The sequence below is a fragment of the Poecilia latipinna genome, unplaced genomic scaffold, assembly GCF_001443285.1.
Source record: "Poecilia latipinna isolate Pla-1442-1.1 unplaced genomic scaffold, P_latipinna-1.0 Scaffold86, whole genome shotgun sequence".
NCBI classification, from domain to species: domain Eukaryota; kingdom Metazoa; phylum Chordata; class Actinopteri; order Cyprinodontiformes; family Poeciliidae; genus Poecilia; species Poecilia latipinna.
This window is the reverse complement of record NW_015112702.1, coordinates 104,767-121,286: the sequence shown is the minus strand read 5'-3', so window position 1 is coordinate 121,286 and position 16,520 is coordinate 104,767. Positions and strand designations below refer to the sequence as shown.

The 16,520-nt window shown below is 40.8% G+C and overlaps 3 protein-coding genes across 8 annotated transcripts in view; all 3 read left to right on the top strand.

The window, feature by feature from the left end:
- The first annotated feature begins 790 nt into the window (after positions 1 to 790).
- ptdss1a (phosphatidylserine synthase 1a) lies at positions 791 to 10,769 on the top strand. 2 transcript variants are annotated; one of them, XM_015021968.1, is made up of 13 exons: positions 791 to 1,254; positions 1,648 to 1,739; positions 2,894 to 2,938; positions 3,034 to 3,158; positions 3,287 to 3,445; positions 3,655 to 3,806; positions 4,822 to 4,963; positions 6,445 to 6,557; positions 6,661 to 6,726; positions 7,216 to 7,315; positions 7,467 to 7,535; positions 8,612 to 8,678; positions 9,335 to 10,769. In XM_015021968.1, exons 1-13 carry the CDS (start codon positions 1,073 to 1,075, stop codon positions 9,415 to 9,417), a joined length of 1,395 nt encoding a protein of 464 aa, XP_014877454.1. In that variant the 5' UTR covers positions 791 to 1,072; the 3' UTR covers positions 9,418 to 10,769. The 2 variants fall into 2 exon arrangements, with proteins under 2 accessions (XP_014877454.1, XP_014877463.1); XM_015021977.1 differs by lacking the exons at positions 791 to 1,254; positions 1,648 to 1,739 and adding an exon at positions 2,177 to 2,287.
- Positions 10,770 to 11,755: 986 nt separating this feature from the next.
- Positions 11,756 to 14,123, top strand: LOC106939552 (E3 ubiquitin-protein ligase NHLRC1). Its single transcript, XM_015021990.1, has one exon. It carries the CDS (start codon positions 11,957 to 11,959, stop codon positions 13,154 to 13,156), a length of 1,200 nt encoding a protein of 399 aa, XP_014877476.1. The 5' UTR covers positions 11,756 to 11,956; the 3' UTR covers positions 13,157 to 14,123.
- A 702-nt stretch (positions 14,124 to 14,825) lies between these two features.
- kif13a (kinesin family member 13A) overlaps positions 14,826 to 16,520 on the top strand; it is a 43,039-nt gene continuing 41,344 nt past the window's right edge. For 3 of the 5 annotated variants that reach the window (XM_015021947.1, XM_015021939.1, XM_015021923.1), the window contains exons 1-2: positions 14,826 to 15,307; positions 15,544 to 15,634. In XM_015021947.1, coding sequence (XP_014877433.1) covers positions 15,253 to 15,307; positions 15,544 to 15,634 — 146 coding nt within the window. In that variant the 5' untranslated portion in view covers positions 14,826 to 15,252. The remainder of the gene's footprint in view (positions 15,308 to 15,543; positions 15,635 to 16,520) is intronic. The other 2 variants (XM_015021931.1, XM_015021955.1) reach the window with 2 other exon arrangements.

The following is a 16,520-nucleotide window of genomic DNA, read 5'->3' as shown; positions in this document are numbered from 1 at the left end:
TATTTGTGTTCTATTCACTCATTGTGTCTAATGTTACACCTGAAGAAACTGAAGTGGCGACTTATATAAATGTTTAAAGCCATTTGTCATGGTTTAAAGTCCTTCATCTGAAAACTCACATGATGTGCCAGTTATGACTGAGCCAGCTGACGGTGCTAATTCACTTGAACAATTGGAGTCAGAACCTTTTAGCGATGAATATGGATTTAACTCTGTCTTCATTTTTTTAATTATTTATTTTTTTGGGTACTGGATATCCAAATGAAAGGGAAAGTTTATATTTTTCTGAAAAAGAGTAGACTGTAACACTGAGCAACAGTAAAGTCATTTTTTCTCCTTAGCCCATACATTCTTTTAACATGTCTGATTCAAGAGTAACAAACAAAGCACAAAATATCTGAAGGACTCACTGACTGGCAGAGTTCACTTTAAATAATGATTTAAAAATTCATGACTGCTCATAATCATAGTCTGACTCCAACAAAGAATCAAACTCTTGAATGGGCTTTGCCTCACAATCGTCTGAAGGCTAGTATTTTCACAAATATTCTTTATTTAAAATCGTTTTTTGTTTCCCTTGGGCTCAAAAATGAGTATACAAAGAATCTTCATGAGTTTAACTATTTGAACTAAGTAATGGATTTAACTACATTTTTGATCATTTATCCAGATGCATGCAAGAATTTGAAGTGAAGGTTACCGAAAGAACTGATTCTTATCGATGATACGAGTCAGAAGAACCAGATCATTGCCAGGAACCCTAATGCCCGTCCCCACATAATGATAAGGTCGAACAAAACTCTTCCGCTTTGTGTTTGTGAAGCTCCTCCACAAACCAATCACAACCTAAACTGAACGCTTTCTCTGGACCTGTCTCTCCTCTCTGAGCTCATCGCTTTCTGCTTGCACACCGCCAGTTAGTTATGTAACTTTATATAATTTTTTTTTTCGTTGCCTGCTCGTCTGATCTGGTGGCTGCGGCGGATCACTTTCTCATGTCGCCCCAGCCGCTGTGAGGAGCCGCCGCTGCTGCCGCTGCTGCTCCTGCTCCGCTGGCCGCGTCCTGCCTGCCATGGCGTCCGTGTATAGCGGATCCCACACGTTAAGCAAAGATGATGTCAACTACAGGATGCATTTCCGAATGATTAACGAGCAGCAGGTCGAGGATATCACCATCGATTTTTTCTATAAACCGCACACCATCACGCTGCTGACATGCACGGTGCTCAGTTTGATGTATTTCGCGTTTGCAAGGTGAGAGGAGTGCGCCGCTAACGCTAGCTTAGCCTAGCCTAGCGACAGTGATGCTCGGATACAGGAAGCTCAGCTAGCGAGCTTTGGTGCTCTCTGAGCTTCTCTCATCACGATTGATCATTTTTTTAATCTTTAAAGTAATTAAACATGAGCTGCAAAATAGGGGTTGTTTAGGTTATGTTGTTTTTCTTTCGCTGCAACGTTGTAGAAACGAGTGATAACATTGCATTGTTAGCTAAATGTGCCATATTAGTTTATGTTTCATCTATGAACCTGAGTTACATATCCACAGTAAAGGCAATATAATCTATGGTTACGCAATGGGCAGGGCTGTGTGTCATAGTTCGGTGCTATTAGCTGCTAATTAGTGATTGTTTTTCATGCTGTCCGCAGAGATGATGGAAATCCTGACAATAATGTCTGGGTGGGGCTCATCCTGGTCATCTCCTTCTTCCTGGTCATCAGTGTTTTGGCATTTCCCAACGGTGAGAGCACAACATAGTTCCTAGGAATTGTGGATGTTATTTTGTGCAGAAATGTGAGTAAGGATGTTTGAAGACATTAGTTATAATGCTGTAAATTAGGCAGAGAGAGAGAAGTTTGTCACGCAAGTGCAAGAAACCTGCAAGCATAATGATTTAAACGCTTGTCTGCATAGACGCACCAATCTGATTTAAAGCAATCATGATTTCTTTAAGGACTGTAAATTACAAGATGCACCTTGTGTGTTTTCTGACCGTGTTAAAAATGTTGCCAAGTTCACAATAAAATGATTATAGTTAAATAAAATTTATTTATTTTTGAACAGCGGTTTAACCCATCACAAGACTTTTCTGCAAAATCCTTTGAAAATAAATAACAATGGAGTCCAACATAGTATTTGAGAGTAAATAAACTTTTAATTTGTTTTCATGTGTCAGACCGTTAAATCATTGACTAATTTATTGCACCTACAAAGAAGTTTTAAAAAGCTTCTCTTCAATTGATCTCTTCAGTTAATCATTTATGAGGACCAGAGGTGTGATTACCCGGGGTGTGTGTAAGAGTTTTAACAGGATTTCAAATGAATTTCAAAACAGATTCACATTTTTTAACTGTCTTAAGTATGTTAGTGAAGGATTAATGTGGCTAGCATTACTTTTATTGGAGCGTAACTTTACAATAAAGCAGGATTTGGCACCGAAGGCCTGCTGTACCTTAGGCCTTCACAGCAGGCCTTCACAAAGACCTGTTGTGAAGGCCGTCACGGCACATGCCTGTCAAATTATAAACTTGGCAGGCATGCGCTGTGACGGCTCTTTCCCCCAAAGTAGTGGTGGTTGTTGAATATACAGTTTGAATCGGTATATGTTTGCTTACCCCTTAATCTAGTTTCAAAACTGCTTCTTTTACAGTAAAGGAAGTGCAAAGATTGCCTGTATGTAGGAGGAAAGAGGCGCTTTGAAGCCAATACTTGAACACAGGCGTGAACAGAGTCTGTCAGTGGGGTCACTCTTGCCGTCTATTGTTAGTACAAGGCTTAGGCTGGCATGAAACCTCCACTGCTAGTATCCAGTGATCTCAGCTCTTATCGGTGAAGCAGTAAATCTCGGCTCGGTTCCCATCGTTTGACATGTTGTCTTAATAAATCTGCTTTCAGGCCCCTTCACCAGGCCGCATCCAGCAATATGGCGGATAGTGTTTGGTGAGTGTCTAGCGAACGTATTTCAGAGCAAAAATATATATATTTTTTATTATAGATTCTTTCCTTGCTGAAGGTCGTGTTCTTCTGTTTTTAAGGTCTGAGTGTGCTCTACTTTCTGTTCCTGGTTTTCATCATCTTCCTCAACTGGCAGCAGGTGAAGCAGCTCATGTACTGGTTGGATCCCAACTTGCGCTACGCCAAGAGAGAGGCAGACATTATGGTTTGTGACAACAGCGTACAGTAAAAAAAGACAAACAAAAAAAACGACTTTCTCGTCTATTTGCCTTCTGCTCCTCCCACCGTTGGCGGGGGTGGTCATAACGTGGCTGTCTGTGCCGTCGCCCGCAGGAGTACGCGGTGAACTGCCACGTCATCACCTGGGAGAGAATCATGAGCCATTTTGACATCTTTGCGTTCAGCCATTTCTGGGGCTGGGGCATGAAGGCCCTCCTCATCCGAAGCTACGGCCTCTGCTGGACCATCAGTATCACCTGGGAGCTTACGGAGGTAAACAAACACTCCAAACAATGAAAGCTCCACAGCTGTGAGCCTCCTGGCTGCCTGCCTGTCTAAATCACCAAAGCTTGTGATGTAATGTGTTTATGTAACGGAGCAAGAGTCGGATTAGTTTGACGTTAGATATTAAATTCAGATTTTACACTCGTGGTCCGGTCTCCAAATGTAATTGTCTTTTTTTTCTTTTCTGTATTTAACAGCTTTTCTTCATGCATTTGTTGCCCAACTTTGCGGAGTGCTGGTGGGACCAGGTGATCCTGGACATCCTCCTGTGCAACGGAGGAGGAATCTGGCTCGGAATGACCGTCTGCCGCTTCCTGGAGATGAGGACGTACCACTGGGCCAGTATTAAGTACGAATTTACGCCCCAGAATTTATCAGCAGCCGTTTCACGTCAGCGTTTCGTCTTTTAGCTGCGACCTCCTGGTGCTGATTCCCCGTTCCTTCTAATTTCTCTGTAAAACTATAACGGAGCTCGAACAGTCATTACTTATATCGGAAGCGAAGGCAAAGTCGCACAGTATTTTTCGGAGGAGATGATTAAGATTGTTAGTAATATTTAAACAGAAAAAGGCAAAATAAATAAGTTAACATTTTAATCTGTCGTAAGCACAGTATATTAGCTTTTATGTAGGGAAGCATTACTGAAATGAAACGGTGAGATTTCCAAACGATTCGTAACAAAACAGACGTTGAAACGTCAAAACGATGAAACGGACCGACTGAATTTTACGTCGCTCAGGCTTTCTGTTATCAGCTGAAAGTCCTGCTCTCTCTTGCAGGCTGAAGGAAAACTGCAGAGAGTTTTTGGGATGTTCTTACACACTTGTGGTTCCTCTGACTTTATTTTTAAAAACCTCAAAATTAACTAACTAGTTTACTTTTTTCCACCCAATAACAACTTCCACGCTAAAGACTGTCGATGCTCTCACCTGGAAGCATGCATGTGCTGCGTTTACTGACGGAAAAAATTTATTTTTGAGTTTGTGAATAAGTTTAACTCGATTTAAATCCAACTGTATAAGGCGTCAAAAATAATGGAAAAGGTAAAAAAAATTTTTTCTTTTTTGATAATAAACAAATTTTATTGTCAAAGTGTATAGCGTTTATTGTTAATGTTGTGTATTTAGTTTCTTTTGCAACTCTAAAGGATTTGTGTATAATTTAATCCCCTGTATAAAGGTATTACAGATGGGATTCTGAAATTATTCCAAAAGATAATCCCAGAAATTAATCAAAAAGGCGAAGTCGAGTGCTTTGTGTTGCGACGTCAGCTCTGTTTGCTCTTGCTGAAGGCATTAGAATAATACGTTTTAATAAATCTGTCAGTAAGTCTGCGTAATCCCACTTCTATCCCACTTAATCAGGGACATCCACACCACCACGGGGAAGATCAAGCGAGCCGTGCTGCAGTTCACGCCTGCGAGCTGGACCTACGTGCGCTGGCTTGATCCAAAGTCCTCCCTGCAGCGGGTCACGGGCGTCTACCTGTTCATGATCATCTGGCAGGTGGGTCACCGGCCAAATCCTGCTCTGGCGTCTCAACGGCGACTTGAAGCGCTGACGGTTCAGATATCATCCAGCGCGCTAAGTCCCCCGCTGAGCTGATTCCTCTGTCTGTTGGTGAAATCTTAATCCTCGCGGATCCGTTAAGCACACAGGTGTTTTGTCGTCGACACATTGACTGCTAATCCTTTACCCCTGAGACCGTTTGAGTAAATGTTTTAGCCTCTTGCTGTTAAATATGATGTTGCCGATTTTTTTATTTAGTTTTCGTAACACACCCAGTTGAAGCATTACGTGCTGACGGCTGCTCTTTTTGAGAACTACTTTAAGAGATTAAATCTGATTCAGCCGTTCAGAGCGGGGTCTGGCTTCTCTCACTTCCTCTTCCTGTTTAGCCGGTTGCTTTGCCGCTGCCAACAGGTTTGTTTTCTGGTGCCGCTGCAAAAAAGCCGAGGATAAAACGCGACCTGCCTCAGAGCGTTGGAGCCTGAGGCTACGCTCCTTATCTGGGAAGCCGTTTACAATCGCGGCCCTTGTGGACACCGTTTCTTTTACAAACCTTTCTCACATTTTGAACAAAGCCCCTATTGAGTGTCGTTTTCCACACCCATGCTTGCTCTGTGCCCATGTCAGCATGTTTGAAGATCATGTTTCCATTAGGTGGAAATTTAAAAAAAAACTATTTACTCTGTAGCTGCTCCAAACTAATTTCCTCCTTTTCCAAATGTTTCCTGAAATGGCAAGATTTGCATTATTAAAATAAGATGGGATGCATTTTATTAATTCTTTTTACACTTCAGAAAAAAAAAAACCCTCCACAAATATTGGCGGAGGAATGTCAGATTTAAGTGCATTTATTAAATATGGAAATATACATGTTAAGAAAAAATAAGTTTAAGTCATTGGTGCATTTTTTTTAATTGACACCTCAATACTTTCCTATAAACCATTTCAGAGTAGTTTGGTTTTATACAACTATGTCAAATGTGTAACATGATGTAATAGATTCAGTAAAACCATTTTTAGTTCACTCTGTTTCACGCCACTGTCCAGAGGTGTCCAGCAACAGGTGGGGGAGGGACGGTAATACATTATCCCCTGTGAGCCTGGTGACAACTTATCTCAGACACTTTCACTGGACTTGTGTGTGAAATATTTCCAAATGTAGGGACAGTGTGGCGGTAAATCTTTGTGATTTTGAAACCATAACTGTCTAAAACCTGTTTATACTGAGGAACTGCTGACCGGTTCAGGCCTGGTCAGAGAAAAGCTTAAAACTGTAACAAACAAGATTAGATTAGGAGACACATCTGTTTTGCCATTAGAAGCCAACAATTTGTTTTCAGTTGTTTCTCGGATCTTTTTATTTATTGACTCGTGGCTCAGACTTCTTCAAGTCTACACTGTATATTTGTCATCAGCCATTTTTTGGGTTTTCACACAGCCTTCGTTACTGAAACCAGCTTTATTTGTTCTCCTCACAGCTAACAGAACTGAACACATTCTTCCTCAAGCACATTTTCGTCTTTCCCGCGAGCCACGCGCTCAGCTGGTGTCGCATCCTGTTCGTTGGTATCATCACGGCTCCGACAGTACGGTACGCTGTTGCGACCTTTCTTTTTCTCTGGGGCAAGAAAAAGGCTGAGAAGTGTTAGTGAAATAAATTAATGCCTGCATTGTGTTTGTTTGTTTTGTTCCAGGCAGTATTATGCATACCTTACAGATACACAGTGTAAGAGAGTGGGGACGCAGTGCTGGGTCTTTGGGTGAGTATTAAGTGGGAAAATATGTAATGTTAGTCAAAGGGAAATGGGACTATAGTGGCAGGCAGAGAGAGGTGGAGATAACTCAGAAAATCAGCAGTAAATTTCCTCCTTTTAGTCTTTTTTTTTCTCTCCAAAGGTATCAGATTATGAGGACATCTGTCCTAAACCTTCTTTAGGCGATCCACAGATTCCTGTTAGATTTAAAAAATAAATAAATAAAATTTCTGGTAAAATTGTTTTTATTTTAATTGAAGGATATATGTCAAATTACATTTTGAAATGCATCCAACTGTTGTTTTTTTTAATTATTGTTATGGTTCAGTTTTTTGCATGAGAAATAATGGCATTTTAACTGGGGGTCTGTAAACTCTTTACATCCACCGTACATGTTTGACCGAGGCCTTGTGTCTCCTCGTTCAAACTAAAAATATCCTCCAGGTTGGCCAAAGGTTTCAGTCCGTGATCGTTTCCCCCTCTCGCTGTTTGCAGGGCGATAGCCTTTCTAGAGGCCTTGGCGTGTATTAAATTTGGACAGGACTTGTTCTCGAAAACGCAGATCCTCTATGTGGTCCTCTGGCTGCTGTGTTTGGTAAGATCACCATTTCTGTGCAACGTCACGCAGCCTCTGCTTAAAAATACGTACTTTAACCACCAATCGAATAACTTTCAATGAGTTATTGTTACAGATGAATCCTTTTTACTGAGTTATTTGACAGCTTGTGCTATGTTCCTGTTTTCAGGCCTTCATTACATTCCTGTGTCTGTATGGGATGGTGTGGTATGCAGAAACATATGGTCCAAGGGGAAAGGTGTGTTTATTGTTTCAGCATTAAGGAATGTTTCTTTTTTTAATCCAGTACTTAGAAGCAGGGTGTGTGTGGCAAAGAGAGACGGTGACGTTCAGGTTTCATCCAGGGTTGGCTTCCTGTTGAGATGCATTTTTATTATAACTGAAATGAGCTAAAATTATTTTTTTTAGTGCATTCAGATGACGTTTGTTGTGAATTTGCACTATGTAAATAAACTGAATTTAATTTAATTAATAGCTTTTGTTAACATGCCAGAGACCATCTTTAATGTTCACTTATAATAATTTTTAGTGAACTATCTCAATGAAGAGAAGCTTTTTTTTTCTTTACATAACTCTTTGAAAGGTTATCTTAGTCGGTTCCTTCATGTTCTGATTAATTTGGAAAATAATACATGTAATTTAAGTGATGTCATCTCAATCTCAACATGATTTACAAAAAAAAAAAACCCTATAGCTTGTAACCTAGTTGTGTCCATGAGAATAATGTAAAGTACAAAATACAGAGAAATTAATCTTTAGGCCAAAAGTAGAGAATGCAAAGTCTTAATCTTGAATGTGTGTTCATTATGTGAAGAATTAAATGAGGATTTATCTGGAGCACTTAAAAAACATCACCAAGAATCTAACAGTGACAGTCGCCGGTACCCGGGATTTCTCCTTTATTTGAAGCCGAGGTTCTAGTCGCTTCATTTCCTGGGGCAAAAAAGTCAAATAGAGAAACTTTGTTGGTGGGTGAAGAAAAATACATCTTCATTTATTTACTATTGGTGTAGCTAAAGAGCAGCCACATTTTCATTTCACTTTCTTTTAAAATATCTTGTTCTGAAAACTAAACATTTTTGAAAACTGTTTTCTGCTGTTCTCTTATGCTACATAAACTTCGGCTTCATTCATATTTGGTAGTAGTTAGATTTTCTTTATGGCAGTAAATGAGCTCTTACTAGTACAAAACTTTAAGGGTTTTGTCTTCTTGGTCTACTGGAAACATTGTGCAGGATCAGTTGCATGTTGTTGCATATGATGTGAGCTCTGTTACAGGAATGTGTGTCATGTGTCTTTCCTCTCCTCTTGCAGAGCCTTTCAGAGTGTGAAGACAGTAACTACTCAGAGTCTCCTGACCACATGTCTGGGGATTTTAGAGGTACGGAGTCTACTGTTGTCTGTCAGTGACGACGTTTAGGTTGTTTTTTTTGTAAAGCACTGACCCCTGGTGCCTGAACAAGTGTTTCATTCATGGTTTGTTTGCAGTCTTGAAAAGTTATGGAATCTGTTTTTACCAGTTTCTAAGTTTGGATAAGTATGGAAAATTGAGTTTGGGTAAAAAGTTTATTCTACAGACTATCCTCCACTTGGATTATTTTTTTAATCTAACCAAGTTTGGTTAAAATGCCAAACAAAGCACAAAAACTGTAATTATATTTTCTTTTCACAAACAGGATAACGGCAGAAGTGTTCACAGACTATGCTTTTAAAAATTCTGCAAGTAATTTATCATACTTTAGCTGGTATTTGAAAAGTCCAGATTTCGAGAATGGTGCTTTGCTCCAGATGCCAGAGCAGCAGGGCAACGAGTCGCTGCTTGAAAATCAAAAGTCAAACTATTGAACATGGATGAGACCCATTGACTTACTTAATTACTTAAAAACTGATAAGTTTTATTTTATTTTTTGTAGTGAAATGTTCTGAATATTAAAACTGCAAACAACAACAAAAAAAAAAAAAGAAGGAACTATAAATATGCGCTTTGTGTGCATTTTTACCTGAATGTACCTTAAATGTTTGAACGTCACATTTTAGATGACATGGACTCAAACGGTGAGAGCCCTACGATCAGACGCAGAGGGAAAAACAAACCCTTAAACGGCATCGACAGCCAGTAGTAAGCTGAGCCGCGGAGGCCGCGAGACATCCGAGCTCCTTCTGCAGAAGATCCTGAAACTTCACCATCCCACCGCCGCCACTTTCTGGAGAGAGGGAGAGCAAGACATTGGATAATAGGAAGCGGATGAACAGGTGATCGCTGTGTCGTGATGAAAAGTGTAGCGGCTCAAACTAACAGAGCTGCACGTTGCAGCAGTGAGTGCTCAAGAAACTCCTAAACCACTAATCACAGGTTTCTTTGTGTGTGACTGAGAGCGAGACAGTCTGTGGGCGTGTGAGAGAATAAAAGCGACGGTAGCTGTGACTGCATGTGTCCATTGTAGTTTTTAAGTTACAACACGATATATCACTGAAGGCTGGCATTCACCTGGCTGAATGCCAGTAAGTTGGTTCAAAAGCATCATGATGTTAAAAGCCATTTTAAAGATTTGATCACTTTATTTGAAGCCTGTTTTTTTTTTTGTCTTTTTTTTTATACTTGCATTCTTCACTGATTATCTGTTTACTTCCTAAATGTTTGCATTGTTCTCTCTCTTTTTTTTTTTAATACTTGAATGTGGGCAGAATTTCCATGCCAGACAGCTTTGGCTTGTTAGCGTGATCAGCTGAGGTTCATTTTGTAAAGAAGCACACAGTTAAAGCACTTTGCAGGAGATTTTCCCTGAAAATACTGTACATTTCGTAATGTTCTAGTATTATGTGAACTATTGTGATCCAGGGTGACTTTGCTTTCCCCTCTCCGCCTGTGGCTGCTACGTTATTTTAAATTTTTCTACGTTTGAAGGGCAATTATTCAGACTCTTGCATGTCGGTGTGCAGGTGGTTTTCTTTTCCCGCCAACCTTCTCGTTCTGTTCATTTTTTTTTTTTTTGCATGACTGTCAAATCAAGTGTTTTAATAGGATAATGTTACAACAGTAGGAAAAAAAGAAAAGTCTTTATATTATCTAAACCTGAACACAAGTATTGTCTTTTACTGTCTTTAACATTTTTATTCACGCCTTGTGCCTGTTTGCATGGAATTATTTCTTATTCCTAACGCTTCTCGGTCTGTATTTAGGCTAAGCTCTCTCTTATTGGATACTCTCACCTGGAGAGCTTCGTCGGCGCTTTGTTGTCATTTTGCTCTATCAGTATCATCTCAGCACTGAGATATTTCGCGTATCCTCGACAATCCGAATGCTGGCCTCGGTGGAACGGTCGCCCGGGCAACATTAGGCTTTGTAAATGGTACGTTGTCTCTGGATATACATTTCATTTTGCCAAAAAACATTACTGTTGAAGATGACCTGTACTATTTGTTTCACTGTGAAAAAAAAATCTACATATTAAAATGTTTTACATTTCCTCTATTTTCAAATCTCTGGTGTGTTTTTTTTTTTTTTAACAATCATCCTTAGGTTTTAAATTAAGAATTAGAAATATGCTACAGTCATCTTTAAGGCTGATTTTTCTTTTTTTTTTTTTTTTTACTTAACACTCGTTGAAATTGAATAATCTTATTCAGGCTCTGAAGGACACCTCGGCAGGATGTAAGTGCTCCTCGACCTGCTGACTTCAGCGCTGCCCGTCTGGAGTCGGATTTCATTCGGGCTGCACATCATGAAAGTCGTACAGAAATAGCTTCCTAACGCTGAACCATACCAGATCTACACGACCTTAGAACATATGTCCTACGTGTTGACTTTCACATTTTATTTTATCCTACAACCACACATTTTAGTATATAGTTTTGGTTTTAAGGCACATGAAAACAAATGAAAGCATAAATATACAAGTAATTTGAAATGTTCAGCATACCCTGAGGCTAAACTTTGTAAAAACTCCCTTTGCATAATTTCAACTTCAGTTTGTTTTGCTAAATGGCATCTGCAAGCATCAATTTTCTTTTGTGTTTTGGTCTGGACTTTGACTGGACCATCCCAGCACATCGACATGCTTAAACAAGTCATCCTATTGTAGTTTTTTTCTTAATCCTCACAGCATGATGCTGCCACAACTCTGTGTACAGGGTGGTGTGTAGTGATGTATTTATGCAACACATACCATTTTGCATGGAGGATAACAAAAATCAATTTTGGTCTTTTCTGATCAGACCACTATTTTCCACATGTCTGTGTCATTAAACTTGCCAGTGCCAAACTACTTTAAACAGAACCTCTATGGATTTCCTGTTGCCACTCTCTTCCCTTAACCTTTTCAGATTTCTTTAATTTCATTATGCTTTTTGCCCACTAGTGTTCAGCAACAAACTTGTGCAAATAGCAGTAGTAAATGTACAAAATTCACCTTATGAACTGTTATTTCCAAAAGAGGGCGCCAGAGAGCCTCAGCTAGATTTAAAACATCACGTGGTAACTGAGGCCTCCAAGCAGAGGACATGTAAACACAGAGCTTCTCCAGTCCGTTTTGTTCTCTCCGTCTTTCTTCATCGTGTCGCCTCAGACTCTGAGATTTTCAGCTTGGTTTCGTGAACCTTATCCACCCTGCACCAGTCAGCCGAGCTGCCTCACCAGGACATCGGTGTATTTCAGTCATCATGGCCCAGAGTCCTGATCTCCCACATCGCTGCTGCCTGAGTCCAGAGGCGACCCTGAGGGAAATCCAGCTCAACTTACTGGAGTGTAAAGTCTGCTTCGAGACGTTTAACTCGCAACAGAGGGAGCGCAGACCACAGAACCTTTCCTGTGGTCATGTACTCTGTCTGGAATGCATCACAGCTTTGTCCCACCCTCTCCTGAGGAAGCTGGAGTGCCCGTTCTGTCGACAGCTGTGCAGTGTTGACAGCACCTCCCATTGCCAGGTTCTCAGTGACCTGCAGGAGCTCCTTTTGTCCCAGAAACCCTCGTCCTCCGCTCCCCCTCACAGGGCCAGAGGAGGATTTGCCTCGGACACAGCTCTGCATTTTCTTGCTGCGTTTGGGGGCTGGGGGACTCTCATCAACCCCACTGGAATCGCCGTTTTGGGGTCTGCGGGGGGAGTAGTCGTGGTGCATGATGGAGAGAAGAGAGTGGTGGTGTTTAACCAACAAGGGAGGAAGATGCACAGTTTTGGAGAGAAAGGAACAGGCAATGGGGACATCTGTTACCCGGTGGATGTGGCAGTGAGTCCTACTGGTTATGTCGTAGTGACAGATGCAGGGGATAAATCTGTGAAGGTTTTCACATCCAGGGGAGTACACGTAGTGACGGTCAAAGATTGCTTCCAACTTCCTTGGGGCGTGGACACAGACTGTAGTGGGCACATCCTGGTTTCTGACCTCCAGGCTGGCAATCTGCTCAGAATAAAAGTGAACTTTAGTCATGGCGTTATCCTGGACAATCAAAGAGTCCTAGCCAACCTTCAGTGTCCCAAAGCGGTGGCTCACTGCCAGAAAACTGGAAACACAGCAGTGTTGGAGCATCCAAGAGGAAGGCACCACAACACAAATTTGAAGGTGTTTACGAAAGACTTCCACCTTCTTTACCAGATGGACAGCTTCAGCCTGATCCTCCAGTCGTCCTTTAGGTTCAACATATCAGATGTGGCTTTCGGCAGTGATGGAGATGTGGTTGTGTCTGACTGCGATCAGGGGTTGATTTGTAGTTTAGGAAACCTTCAGAACCATCCAGTCCTGACTCCTCTTGTCGGGGACCGTCTCATTCGACCTGCTGGGTTGGTAATACTGAGCAACACGCTCATCACAGTGGACGGTGGCGACCATACGGTGAAGATTTATTCTAGTAAACCCGGAGCTTGACGCAACATGGTCATTACGTAATAAGGAACCAAGACGGGGTATTGGAAAAACAGAATAAAGTTTGTTTGAAGTATTTCACTGTTTTCATGCTTTCTACTTTTAAATATTTCTGCAAATTAACTTGTCTGTTTAAAGGATACTTATTACCTGCTGGGTGTACGCTATGAGCAGGGGAATTAAGGAACCCTAAAAGGTTGTGACTTGTTGTTTTCTAAAGTTTTCCCTTACTCTGAACAGCTAAGAAGCAGTTCTGTTTAAGTAAATTTCCCTGCTGTAAAGTGAACCTCCACCTCAGGCCTTCCATATGTGTTTCTTCATCTACCCATCAACTTCTGGTGCATTACTAATACTTAATGGCAAAATAAAAGATGAAACTGGAGGTGGCTCATGGGGGAACGAGCAAAATCTTCAAGACAGGTTGATCCAACAATGACCAATAAATACTGAGACGACTTCTGAAACCAGCCGAGTCTTATTGCTGAGTGTTACACCACTGAAAAAACGGAGGAAAATAAGCGATCATGATGCGTAAAGCAACAACAATAACAGTGAACACAAAAGTAGAAAAGAAAACAACCCTCCTGCCACAAAAGTCCAGAAAGAACAAAAGTTACAAAACTTCACATTCAAAATTGGCTCGCAATGTTTAAAAGTAATAGAAAAGGAACTGAGATGCTGATTGTGTAGCAATTTCATAATATCATCCCATTTTTTTGTGTTCACTGAGGAGGGTCTGTGTAAGTTTTGTTAATTTGATAGTTTCATAATAAAGCAGTAATGGAAAAAGAAGAAAAACATGATCTGTTTTTGCATCTTTATTTTAAAAATACAAAAGAGTAAAAACATAAAAACTGAAAAATGAGCCTGTTTTACCTTCTTGTGGTCAAATCCGGATGAGTAGAAATTCAATTTTGATTTGTTTTCTTTTCTTCTTCTCTATTTTTAATGCTGATAAGATCACTATCAATACCGAAGTGACAAGAATTGCCCCTTTTTGTCATATTTCACTGCGACTTTTGTGTCGGTAGGAGGCGCTGTTTCTTCAGAACAAATCAATGGCGTTACAATATATGAACGTTTTCGGATATATTTAAAAAAAACCATAAAGCTTTTGTCGAGTCTGGATGAAAACAAATACGTATTTAACTGTTTTTATTGCACTGTGCTCAATAATCCCCACTGTATGTGACTTCATGGAGTTTCATTCTTGATATGAAGAAAAAAAATCAAAGTTTTGTTGTTTGTGTGGACAAAAGCAAAAACTACTATTTATTTATTTATTTATTTATTTATTTATTTATTTATTTATTTATATTAAAGTGTCTAATAATTACTTGCCTTGTTTCTTCACTGGTTTTTGCTGAGAAAACTCAATAACATCAACAGACTTTTAAATGTGAAAGTCTGTCTTTTTCCCATGAAAGAGTACTTCATGGGAAAGATCAAAATACAAAACAAAACGCATCTGATAATAAATTATAATCTTAATAATTTGACCGAGTTTAAGTAAATTATTAACGTGCTATCAGAAATTTCATTTTGGTGTGCTTTGGAGATAGTTTTGCTTCATAAACCAGTTTAACTTCTTTAAAGTATGCCTTAATGTATGCCCCGCTTTTGCTCATTACGACGCTTACGTTTGTTGCGTGTCTATCACTTGTCATTATGCAGTTTGCCATTTCTCCGCCGCTGCTTTTTCTCCTCCCTGTTGAGGAGCGGCGCGGTGCGTAAATCCTTTCCCCTCCTTTGGCACAGCCTCTCCAGCCCTGCCAGAGGAGAGCAGTCGAGCTCCCGGTGGAAGATGGCGGTGTTAGGGATGCTGTCTGGGGCCGGAGCAGAGGGCTCGATCCGCACAAGAGGAGAACCCGGATGGATTTAAAGGAAGAAAAAATGAACTTGTCCGGATCTATTTTCCTCAAAATCTGGACTCCTTGGGGGCTTTTTTTGATGAACAGCGTCTGCTGAAAGCGGTTTTAGTCTGGCAGAAATCCGAGACTGCTTGTCGGGGGATTTACAGACTATATACATTTATAGCTCGGCGCACAGACAGACCAGACAGGGTGGGAGTAAAAAAAAAAAAAAAAAAGGGGACGAAAATGTCGGATACAAAGGTAAAAGTTGCTGTGAGAGTACGACCCATGAACCGCAGGGGTAAGTGTTCAAAACGACGATTTCCGCTCGCAAACTCCTCTCTCGTTCTCGCTTGATCTTAAACTTTTGCTTTCCTCACCATTCTCTTGAGTTATAACCCTGAAGTCATGCCCGAGTGTACTTTCAACACAGCGAAAGCAGATCAGATTCTCTGACTTTTCACACCCCCACATTCTCCCTTATTTTTCCCCCCCACAAAAGAAAGAAAGAAAAAAAAAACTTCTCTCTTTCTGCAGAGATTGAGCTGAATACAAAATGTGTGGTGGACATGGAGGACAACCAAACAATCCTGCAGCCTCCACCCTCGAATGCAAAAGGAGAGAACAGGTAATCACAGCTGAAATGCAACACGTAGTTTGTTTCTTGCGGATGATTATGAACGCAGCAACATGCATCTTATGACTTCTTTGAGATCATCAGAGCAGAAGTCGTGATTGTGGGTGAAATGTCAGAACAATAACACAAAGCGATGAGAGAGAGAGAGAGAGAGAGAGAGAGAGAGAGAGAGAGAGAGAGAGCAGTCTGGTGCAAGAAACGAGCCAACGACTATGTACGTCTCAGAAAGGCTGCAGATGTTTTCCTTCTGAATAAAAACTACACAGGTTATATAGGTTGTTGAGAAACTCACTCGTGTTTGTGTTGCATGGATGTCAGCAAATAAATGAACAGGAATACTGCACTGCTGCTGCTTCTGCTGCAGAGGACACGGTGTCTGTCACCCACCTGACTGCAACATGATACATCTTGTGTCATTCACTTGAACTTTCCAATACCGATCGTTGCACAGTAAGACATCTCCACAATGCGTCTCGTCGAGAAAGATGTCAGAATCGTACAGTTCGTCGTCCCGCTTTGATCGGTTTCCATGGCTTCCTTCAAACTCTGAACTCTGCTTATCTGTAAGTGAGGAGGACACGATCAGGAAAAGTTGCATCGGGGGTCTCTGCTGTGTACGGTTTCACAGCCCATAGTCGTGTTGCAGAGGGGGAAATCGGGATCGGGGTCAGGCAGAGGGACAGATGCGGAACAGGGCGGCATTTGGAAAGTGAAGAACTGGAAGTGAGCAAATGTAGAACATTTGACTGAGTAGAGCAGGAATCTACAACCTGCCTCTTCGTGTCTCTTCTGGTCCTCTGTATTAGGGGATTCTTAATAGCTGTTGGAATATGATGGAAGACGACAATGTTTTCAAACATACAAATAATAAAACAGA

Bases quoted from the DNA above. Each gene is read 5' to 3' on its own strand.
- ptdss1a (XM_015021968.1), top strand. From the start codon at position 1,073: ATGGCGTCCGTGTATAGCGGATCCCACACGTTAAGCAAAGATGATGTC. The intron at 2,939-3,033 runs GTGAGTGTCTAG...TCTGTTTTTAAG, and splicing joins AATATGGCGGATAGTGTTTG to GTCTGAGTGTGCTCTACTTT. The intron at 3,446-3,654 runs GTAAACAAACAC...TGTATTTAACAG, and splicing joins TCACCTGGGAGCTTACGGAG to CTTTTCTTCATGCATTTGTT.
- LOC106939552 (XM_015021990.1), top strand. From the start codon at position 11,957: ATGGCCCAGAGTCCTGATCTCCCACATCGCTGCTGCCTGAGTCCAGAG.